The following is a 10,786-nucleotide window of genomic DNA, read 5'->3' as shown; positions in this document are numbered from 1 at the left end:
TGAAGCTTAGTGAGGTTGTTACCTGCCCTACAACTAGTGAGTGATGGAAACAAAATCTGAACCTAGATCTGACTCCAAATTCCGTGGTCTTAACACTCCAGCACCACTCGAAGGGGAAGAATCACAGGACTCAGCCATGGATTTTGCCCCAAGGGCTACCTTTCAAACCTGCTCCCTTGGCATAGTTATTAACGATTCTTGATTGTAAATAGAGAGAAACAACACTAAACACTTCTGGAGGAGGAGGCTGCTTCTGCTGCTGCCGTTTCCACCGTGGGCAAGGGGTGGGGAAGCATTCAGTAGAAAGGTCTGTTTCAAAATAAGCAAGTTTGCCGGGTGCATTTCATGGAGACCCTTCACCCTTTTTCTGACCTGCTGCTGACTAACTTATAGCCACAGGTGAAACTTCCACGTGACTCTGGGCTGTTTCGGTTTAACATCCCATCAAAGCGTCATCTTCTACTATTTGTACAGTTGGGTCAGAATTTTTCAAAAATCATTTAAACGTGTAAAACAGAAAAATCCTTCTGCTTTGTAAAAAGGCTCTCGGCTTCATAAAAGAACTCACTCCAGGGTTCCTTTGACTGGAGCTCTCAAGTATGTTTAAGTATAAGATAGTTCTCAGTATTAACTAGTTGGCAAAATGGCTCAAGGAGAGAGGAATTTAAAACTAGACTGTGTGACAGGCCGCCCATCGAAGACCAACCAGAAATTACGGCATACATGATATAGATCAGTGGGAAAAGGGAGCTACATTTATAGCCAGAATTATCGCGCTTGCCGTTCCCATAAACGGAAGTCCACCCCTGCCTAGAATTTTGGATGAGAAGAAACGCCGAGAGTGGGCCTATGGAAGCGCTCTGCTCCACAACCAATGCCTGTGCAAGGGCGATCGTGCTTTGTTCTCCTGCAGCCGTTTGTCCTGGGATCTCAGCTAAGACCTGCTGAGCCCCCGACGGGGCGCCCTGCCCACAGCTCACACCCCTGCGCCTCAGTCCTCTGCAGTACCGCAGATGGCCCCAAACACCCCGTCCTTTAGAAGGAACTTCTCCCCAATACTTGCCCCTCCCACACTCCCCCCATCCGGTCCTCCCCTCCCTCTGCTGTCCTTCCCTTTCTTCCTTTATTCATTGAGACACCAAATATCTATGAGAGCCTAAAGCAGAGCTCTGTGCACATACTGGGGAGATGAATTAAGACTGGGTCCCTGGGCTTCCCTGGTGGCGCAGTAGTTAAGAGTCCGCCTGCAAATTCAGGGGACACAGGTTCGTGCCCCGGTCCGGGAGGATCCCACATGCCGCAGAGCGGCTAGGCCCGTGAGCCATGGCCGCTGAGCCTGCGCGTCCGGAGCCTGTGCTCCGCAACGGGAGAGGCCACAGCAGTGAGAGGCCCGCGTACCGCAAAAAAAAAAAAAAAAAAAAAAGACTGGATCCCTGCCTTTGAAGAGCCCAGGGCAGGGAAATAAAAAGTATAGACAATTGGAATCCAGGAGGCTGACACAGGTTGCTGAGGGAGCAGCGTCATTCAAGAGCTCCATCATCTCAGACTGTGGGTTCTGGAGTTAGACCTGTCTTGTCTGTCTTGAGGTCCCAATTCTGTTACCCAAGCAGGTTCGTCTTGCTCCACAGGCAGCCAGCCCAAATGGTGAGACCCGGAGGTTTGCAACGAAGAGAGGGTTTATTCACGAGGCAGCCAAGAGAGGAGAAGGGAGAACAGGCCCCGAAAGCAAGGGGTGTTTATGGGATCAAGTATAAAGCAGTAGGGCAGGTCTGAGACATGAGGGGCGTTGGGGGTATGGGGAAAGGCAATGGAAAAAGGTGCAGTAATCATCCTTCTGCCCAGGTGTGACTATGCTACAGGCCTCTGTACGTTTAGAAAACTGAGGTGTTTAGCACATCTGAGGGTGGGATTTGGGGCCCTCTGACACCAAAAGGTCACTGAGTGGACACTCGCACCCGTCCAGTTGGAGGCTTGGTGGTCTACTCCGGTCTCAACCAGCTCAGCTCAAACTAGACACAGCTGACTCCGAGTTCCTCTAAAACAACTTGGGCAAACATCTTATTGCTTAGGCTACATGCCAGTTAGAGAACATGCAAGGTGGTTTAGGTGGTTTAGGTGGCAGAATTGAGTTTATTCGGGAACAGCAGAGGAATTGCAATTCAGGCCATGCACAGTATGGTGAACCATGGGCAAGGCTGGGGGACACGGGAGAGGAGCATTCTTTCATAGAAGAGAAGGGGGAAGTTGGGAGGAGCTGTTTTGAACGAAAGTTCATTGGAGGAGAGCGAGAGTTAGGCGTTGCTGTGGTTTCTCATTGGCTAGGTTGTTGCTGGGCGAGGAGAAAACCTTCCCTCTTCCTGCTGGGGGATGTAAATTAAGCTGAGATGAGTTATGCTCCCAGATAGCAGTGCTGAAGCTGCTGGTCCAGGCCCACAACTTGAGAACCACTGAATTAGAGAAGGTCCTTGCAGGAGTCCAATCCTACCCCATCCCTGCCCTTCCACAAGCACCCCCTCACTAACTTGCACAGATACGGCTCAAAATGCCACATGTTAGAGTTAAAAACAGCCCTGTAATATAACAAGGTACTTGGGTGCTACATTTTGCTTTGATGTAGCTTTAGTCTCCTGTTGGCTTCAGTCTCGGCAGGGGCCTGGGGGCCTCTCAGAGCCTCCTTTCATGTGAACAGCAGCTGGAGTTGAGGGTGTGCCCAGCTGTGTCCAGAGGTGGGCAGCCAGAAAGCACAGGAAAGCACCATACAATCAGCTCTGGTGCACACTGGGTGTCCCCCCACCTCGTCCCCCTCCCTTCCTCCGGCTCCAAGGCCCTGGCTGCGGCCACAGCATCCACCTGGTGGCCCTCAGTTGTAAGCTGAGCTTATAAGGGTCCTGCTACTTACTGCTACTTATTGCCAGGGCTGTGTTTATGCCAATTGCTAATTGCTTGTCTTTGCTCCGCAGAGTTTTACTGGATATAAGATCTTTTCTCAGAAGTGCATTTCTGAAACTGTCTTGAAGAGGTGAAGAAACAAACGGGGAGGGATCTGGACACACAGCTCGACCTGCTCTCCTGTGCTGCTGCCCGTGTTGTGGGCATCCTAGGGAAGCCACGGCCCAGGCACTCAGCATCTGACCTACAGCTTCACAGTCTGGTCTGATGTTACTGCTGCAAGAGGAATGAATCTATTACTTGCTACCGTTTCCTCCGCTGCCTCTCATTTTCTTCTGCTGTCTGAAACAATGGCCAGTCACTCGCTGTGTTTTCCAAAGTCGGCTTCTGAGGTTTCATGTGAAACAGGGACCCCTGACAGTGTCAAGTCTACTGTGCATCTCCATGGCAACCTTTGGTTTGAAGAACCGGGGCGGGGGGGGGGGGAGTTCCTCTCTCTCTCATGACAGAGCTGTCACTGCCCCCTCCTGCTGAAGAGGATTGGCAAGGGGGTGGTCCCGGTCCTAGAAAAACAGCCCTTCTGGAGTGTCCAAGTTTCCTATTGTTCTGTCACAAAGTACCACGAATTATCTTTCAGTTCTGAGGTTGTTGGTGGAAATAATCAATAAACCGATCTGTGCCTCTTGGACACATCTCTTCATATATGTTCTGGAAGCAGCTCCTTCAAGATTCCCGGGGGCCTCCTCATCTTCCTGGGGGACACTTAAAAGGAGGTTAATAGGATGCCTCTGTTGCTGGTTTCAAGACCACAGCTGATAACACTATCCCCCTTCTGGACCATCTGTTCCAGGCTCGCCTCGCCTCAGCTAGCACCTTTGCTGGTCTCAGTGGCTTAATCCATGTGAGGACTCAGAACCTCACCTCTGCGAAGTATGAACGCTGGTCTACATGCCCTTCTCAGGCTGGAGTTGTTGCTTGTTCATCTACCATCAACACTCAGCAAGAGGCCCACGTGGCAGCCCGTGCATCACCCGGGTTCACACATCCCAGTGTGCAGCAGCCCTGCCTCGTCCTTCTGGGCACATACCCCCATCAGGATGGTGCCTCTTCCTGCTTGCCGGTGACTCTGACACGCCCAGATGAAGACGGCAGCTTGTAATTCAATGAGTCTCACATGTTCCCAGGCAGAAGTCTACCTTTGGGAACCAAGACATCTCAACCTGCAGAGCTCCGATTTAAGAGTGTGATTTTTTGCCTTGTTACCGTTTCCAGACCACCCCTGATTGCGGGTGTATACAGCTGCCATCTATTTTCAGCTTCCACACATGTACCAAGCCCACCTGACCATGAACTAGAGTTGGACTTTCTCTTCCTCCTTCGTCTGGTCATACACAATTTCCCAGTCACAGGAAGGAACGGATGAGCTGCCCTGGAGCAAGAACTGTGGGTGATAGAGAGATCTGGGCTACGAGTTGTGTAGTTTGCTGTCCCCCCTGCTCTGGCTTATGTGAGACTGTAGATATACCACTTCCATCTTAAAATGGATCCTGGGGGCCCACCCAGCCTTGTCCTGGGGGCGTGTGTCAGAATCCAGCTCATCAAGGGCATCTGTGGCTGCACAGCCACTTTACGGCCCATGGTCAAGGGTCCCGTCTCTACCAGGGCCCCGCAGGGTACCAGGAGTGTTTTGTAAAAGTGGAAGAGGCACAGTATTGCTCTGCAGAGGCAAAGGGGTATGTGCTGTGATTGTCCATAGAAGCACACAGCTCCTTTCCCACCAACGATACATCTGCCAGGTTACACGCTCCAAATGTCAGGGGTCCTTGTACCACAGCCTGGGCTGCCGCCAGTCAGCAGCTTTTTGTTTTATCTCATATGTGGGTTGGAGCAGAATCCCCAGACATGTAACACACTGCCTCCCAAATCTGCAGAGGCTTACAAGATGCTGTGCTGCTTTCTTCATGGTGGGAGGTGCACGAGGCGACCGTCTGTCCTTTCCTTCAGGTGGGATATCCTGTTCCTGCATGCCTCTCGCCACTGGACCCTGAAAAGCTTCACTGAGGCGGCAGGTCCTGAATCTTCGTAGGGTTTATCTCCCGCCCTCTGCAATGCACGTTCTACCACCCGGGCCTTCCACGCACTGGCCACTTCTTGCTAATCCAGGTTGGTTAGGATGGTATCAGGTGGTGCAGTGGATTAATGAGATGCTCTGCAGAACTTCCAGATGATCCGGGTCTCTTCAGACTATATCGTGACGGTGGGCAGAAGGGTCAACACTGGTCCTGGGACAAAACTATAAGTGTATGTATTTGTTTCATGTGAATGCAAACTGCCTCTTTTCTCATAGGAAATGCATTTGAGAAATCTATGTCTGTACACCCTTTGCCTCAAATAAGTTAATATATCCTGGCAAAGACATAACATCTGGTGTGGCAGACTGCGACCCGGGTGAATGCTCAGTTGAATTTAGGAGAATCTACTCTCATTTTCCAGGATCCACTGGGATTTTGCAAGGGCTAGACGAGTAAATTAAATGGAGAAATGGTGGGACCACTGCCTCTGCATCCTTTTGATACTTAACACTAACTTCTGCCATCCCACTGGGACGCAGGATTGTTTCCATTCACCATCTGGCTGAGGAAGGGGGGAATAGTTTCAGAGGCTTCTGCTTGCCCCTCCCCACTATGACAGCTCTTACCTCTCAGGCCAAAGACCCTAAAGTAGGTCTATTCTGTTACACATTCAGGGACCAGGGAAAGGACCGCCCGGGCTGGTGAGTCTGTGAACCAACGGACCCAGAGGGAGCTAGGTCCTGACCAGGACTGCATACACCCCACTGTAACAGGGGTGCCAGGATGATGTTTCATGTGCCTGGATAACAATAGAGACCCGGATCCTATGTCCGAGAGTCTTCGAAATGCGAAATATTCCTCTTCCCCTGGTGCACTGGTAGCTGAACGACTGGCTGAAGGGACCTTTGCAGAAGGCCCAAGAGAAACTTACCAGGGTGTGACCGTCCCCTTCCTCTGGGGATCTGGTCTCTTCTTCAGGCAGTGGGTTCTGGGTCTGAAACTGACTCAGATACGGAGACTGGGCAAAGGAATGTGAATTTTCTGTTGGAGTAACTCCCCTTGACCTCCTGGTCCCAGCTCCTTGACTTCTTTGAGGGGTACGGACGGAGCAGCTCCCTTGGCGGCTGTGCGTCTGTTCTGCCCAGGGACACTTTGCTGTAATAACCATCCTGGTACCCACGTGTGGGTCAGCAGCATCCCTCCCTCCACTGTGACGCCTCACCTGCCTCTGGCAGTTATGTCTGTCACGTGGCCTCTCTTGCTCGGGAATTCTCCAATCCCGAGGGCCATAAGTGGGCTGGGTTCTGTAATGCACTTTCCCACATCAGCTCTGGGCTGGATTTTAGGGTTTCTGGTACCCCTTTCACCAGGGCATTCTCCCATCTCCTGGAGTCCTCCCAGTGTGTTAGACAGATACGGAGTCCCAAGAGACTGCACCCACATCACCCAGCTCTCTCTTACTCAACTTTACGTTCCAAACCCTTTGATGAAGCACCTACAGAATCCCACCCTAGGCACAGTCTTCTGCCTTCTGCTGGTACCCATGGGCAAGGTCTTGTCGCTCCTCTGGGATACAGCACTCTCCCCTACCCCTAATCAGGTCAGAACGTCTATGCATGGGTTTTATTGTGATTTAACCCCAGTTATAAGCTTAGTGACCAGGAGGGTAGGTGGGGGTAGATTCTGAAGGGCCCATGGTGTTCGCCCTACAGGAAGGAGCCCTGGCATCATCTCTAAGCTTCAGAAGGTTCAGGGGAACCTGGGTATTCAAAATTTCCCAGGGCTTTTGATTGGTGATAAATTGTTCATAGCTTTTTATCTTTTTCTAGAGCATCGATCGGTCTTAGCAATAGCTGCCCAATTCCACTGTCCTTATAACTATTTACACGCATTTCTCAAAGGCCTGACACCCCGCGTGAACCAGTGCATTTCCTTCTGCTAGTACACCATCCCAGTTCACCACCAGTGCAAGTTTTAACCATTAGATGGTGACTTCATGCAAGAGGCCCTATGGCCAGTGATGGGGAGTTACTGCCAGAAAGTGGTGAGTAATCCAACTCCAAAACCCCACTTGATCACTTGATTTCTTGGCCCACTCCTGGTATTAAACCACTGCAGGCTGGCTCTAGGGAAGCAGACTCTAAGACAAGAGTTCCTCCTGCAGGATATTTATTAAAGCGTGCCCTTAGAAACAACACCTGTGAGACTCACACCTCAGGCAGGAAGGGGGAAGTCCAGCCAGACTGCAGGTGCAACAGCAGCCTCTGCTGGGCTCACGGGGAACTCAGGAGCTAAAAGGACCCTTCGGAGTTGTCCTATGTTGGGCTGAGATGGCTGCACCCTTAATGCTATCACTTTGATCAACCACTGAATGTGAGTTTCTCTGGGAAGGGATGAGACTTGGTGTGAGGTGTCACCTGAAGGGGCTAACAGCAAAACACTCTCCCAGCAGCAGGCCACCAGTCCTGCACTGAAGGGGATCTGGGCCATGCATCCCTGGTGCCCACCATTCATAGATATGTCATGGAAGTAAAATAATAAACCTTTACCATCTGAAAACCAAGAGATTTGGGGGTGTGCTTGTTACTGTAGCATTGTGGTCTATCCTGACTGACACATGGGGCCTCATGCTGAAAGAAGCCTCGAGAACATAAAAAGGAGTCTGTTCCAGAACGATACGCCTTTCCCTTCTTCTTTTTTTTTTTGCGGTACACGGGCCTCTCACTGTTGTGGTCTCTCCCGTTGCGGAGCACAGGCTCCGGACGCGCAGGCTCAGCGGGCATGGCTCACGGGCCCAGCCGCTCCGCGGCATGTGGGATCCTCCCGGACCGGGTCACGAACCCATGTCCCCTGCATCAGCAGGCGGACTCTCAACCACTGCGCCACCAGGGAAGCCCCGCCTTTCCCTTCTTAAACATGTTGATTCAACAGTCATTCTGAGCACACGCAGGTGAGTGAAGGAGACAGATTTTTTCATACCTCCACAGCCTTAGATGGTTTCACCAAATTCATTGGCTCAGGTTCTAGTCTGCTGACATAGTCACTGGGCCTGGAGGGGGGCCCACCAGAGGGCACTGAGGTTGGCCCCAGGGCTGGGAGTGGGCAGATTTCTAGGTGAAGAACAAAGGGTTAAAATGGAATTAAATTAAAAATTCCGTTTCCTAGCCACACGCATCACACTTTAAGCGCTCAATAACCACCTTGGTTAGCGGCTACCACATTAGCTCCAATATACAACATTTGCATCATCACAGAAAATTCTACTGGGCGGTGATGAAGGATGTAAGATGAGTCACCCCTCCATGAGATACCTTGAAAAATGCCTGAACTTTACAGCTCATATATAAAAGAAGCTCAGTTTAGGCTTCCCCAAATTTAGACAGCAATCCTAACAATTTCAATGACATCACCAATAACAACTTGTGAAACTGAAACTTCGAAATTACAATTTTGTTCAACAACCATGCGAGAGACAGAATTTAAATATCATTATCTCTTAAGAAACTAATACAGTACAAAACTGTCATAGGAGGAGGTGATTGAAGCATATGCAACCAAAAAAAAAAAAAAGGAAGGAAAAGTATCATAAAGGTGTCAGACAGTTAATAAAAATGGCTTTCAGTATTCTGTGATGGGTGTGGTATATGTCAACTTTAAAACTTTTAATTTACTTCTTTAAAAATTCTAAATAAATATGCATTTTCATACCTAACTCTGTATTTGGAATTTTACATTCCTTTTCTTAAGAAGCATTACCCCCACCCCTAAAAAAAAAAACAAAAAACCACTATACAAGCTTCAGCTCCTATAAAATCTTATCTGCCTTGGACAGAACTGATTTTAAGAAGTAATTTTTGTTTTTAAGGCAAAGCCGCTGACTTCCCTTATTTTTCTACTCCCGAATTAAGGTGGAATAATTCCACATCTGTACTGGGTTAGATAGTGTTCCTCCAAAGTTCACGTCCAACCAGAACCTGTGAATGTGATCTTCTTTGGAAACTGGGTCTTCGCAGATGTAATCAAGTTAAGATGAGGTCACGCTGGATTAGGGTTGGCCCTAAATCCAACGATTGGTGCCCTTATATAAGAAGAGGGAGATTTGAACACACAGATACACGCAGTGAAGGCAGTCATATGATGACAAAGATGGAATTACGCTGCCACAAGCCAAGGACTGCTGGCTACCACCAGGAGCTAGAAGAGGCAGGAGAGAACTCTTCCATGGGGCCTTTGGAGAAAGCACAGCCCTGCTGACACCTTGATCTCGGACTTCTAACCCCAAGAACTTCAAAATAGTAAACCTCTATTGTTTAACACCACCAAGTTTGTGGTAACTGGTTGGAGAGCAGCCACAGAAAATTAATACAATATCCTACACAATGATTGGATCTAATTTCCAGTCACTCTACCCTATTACTTGCGCACAATTATTTATTAACGAACATTTACAACACTTATATACTCCAAATACCAAACGTTAGATATACAATTCCAAGGAAAGAAAGCAAACAGTACAAGAATAGACGAAGTAAACATCACAACATTGAAGTCTGGGCCTCACGTAAGCAACAAGAAATGCCAAATCTTGTTATTACACCTTTAATCCTGACTTGAACTTAGGAAATAAAAGGAAGGCCGGAGGAATCAACTACATTCTATGAATATGATGACGTATTGCCTATCTCTACATAGGAAAAAGCATGATTTTTAAGTTTATCTCCATTGACTTATATCCACACCTGCCCTTCTAATTAAATAGAAAAAAAATACACATCAAATTCTTAACTAGTAAAATCATTTCACAACTATAAAATTAAGATGCTATAAAGACACCACCCTCTACACGCATGAAAGAGCAACATACAGATAGAACTCTCTGACCTGTTATTTTGCCAGAGTTCCGTGGACAGTTGTGTGCATGGGGTGGAGGGGTGGGTAAGCAGCACGAGAGAGAATATACGCCAGTGAAAAACGTGACCAAACCATTCAAATTAGAAGAGTATATTAAATAACGAAGGTCCCAATGCAAGGTTTTAAAATGATCCCTGGAGGTAAAAGGTTAGAGATAAGCCAAGTTGCAAACCCCCTTTTTGTCCTGACGTCCCAGGCAAACTTCCTCAGTGTTTTCTACTGTGATTAGGTTCGATCTTTCTACCTGCGGACTGTCACATGCCTGGGAGCCCCCTGCTCTGCAGACCTGTGCCTTTGCTGCCTGACTGCAGCAGTGGGTCTGCGGCCACAGAGTGCAGGGTGCCCGCAGGCCCACGCCCTGCAGAAAACACCTACTTATTTCCAGAGTACAAACCTCTTACAGAGGCTGTAGCCAGAATGCTACAATGAGCTTGCTTAATGATGTTTTTTCATATTTTGTGACATTTTGACATCGTGGGGACCACCCAGACTGGGGAGAGACTGGCCTCTCCTGGGGTAGCAGCCAGTTCTCAGAGACAGCAAAGGGCCCACCAGGGAGCATGACTTGCACATGAAAACCAACCAATCCACAGCCCACACTCTGAGCACCTCCTCTGACGGCTCTTGCCCTCCAAGAGGCAATATTCCCCTGCCCGAATCATCCAGAGCCGGTACCAGACAACTAGAGACCACCCTGCAGCCCAGAGCCCACCGACATTGTCCAAACTAGCCAGTCCTTCACTGCATCCCCCGCCCTTACAATAGAGGCTCTGTCCCACGCTCTCCCCCCACTCCAGCCTCCTGACTGGGTCTGCTGTTTCTCCCTGCGGCCCAAGGTGGCATGGCATCGCCCTCTCCCTGTCACTCAGTCACCTCCATAAATTAAAATCCTGTGGGTATATTTTAACACAATT

The 10,786-nt window shown here is 49.2% G+C and overlaps 1 protein-coding gene across 5 annotated transcripts in view; it reads right to left on the bottom strand.

Moving 5' to 3' along the window:
• Positions 1-1,974: 1,974 nt before the first annotated feature.
• Positions 1,975-10,786, bottom strand: part of LONRF2 (LON peptidase N-terminal domain and ring finger 2) — an 88,356-nt gene continuing 79,544 nt past the window's right edge. For 3 of the 5 annotated variants that reach the window (XM_060309142.1, XM_060309140.1, XM_060309141.1), the window contains 2 exons: positions 7,941-8,071; positions 1,975-6,093 (listed from right to left, as the gene is read on the bottom strand). In XM_060309142.1, coding sequence (XP_060165125.1) covers positions 5,695-6,093; positions 7,941-8,071 — 530 coding nt within the window. In that variant the 3' untranslated portion in view covers positions 1,975-5,694. Of the gene's footprint in view, positions 8,072-10,786 lie in introns of all 5 variants that reach the window. The other 2 variants (XM_060309139.1, XR_009566100.1) reach the window with 2 other exon arrangements.

This window comes from Globicephala melas, chromosome 12, assembly GCF_963455315.2.
Source record: "Globicephala melas chromosome 12, mGloMel1.2, whole genome shotgun sequence".
NCBI lineage: Eukaryota > Metazoa > Chordata > Mammalia > Artiodactyla > Delphinidae > Globicephala > Globicephala melas.
This window is presented reverse-complemented; position numbering and strand designations above follow the sequence as displayed.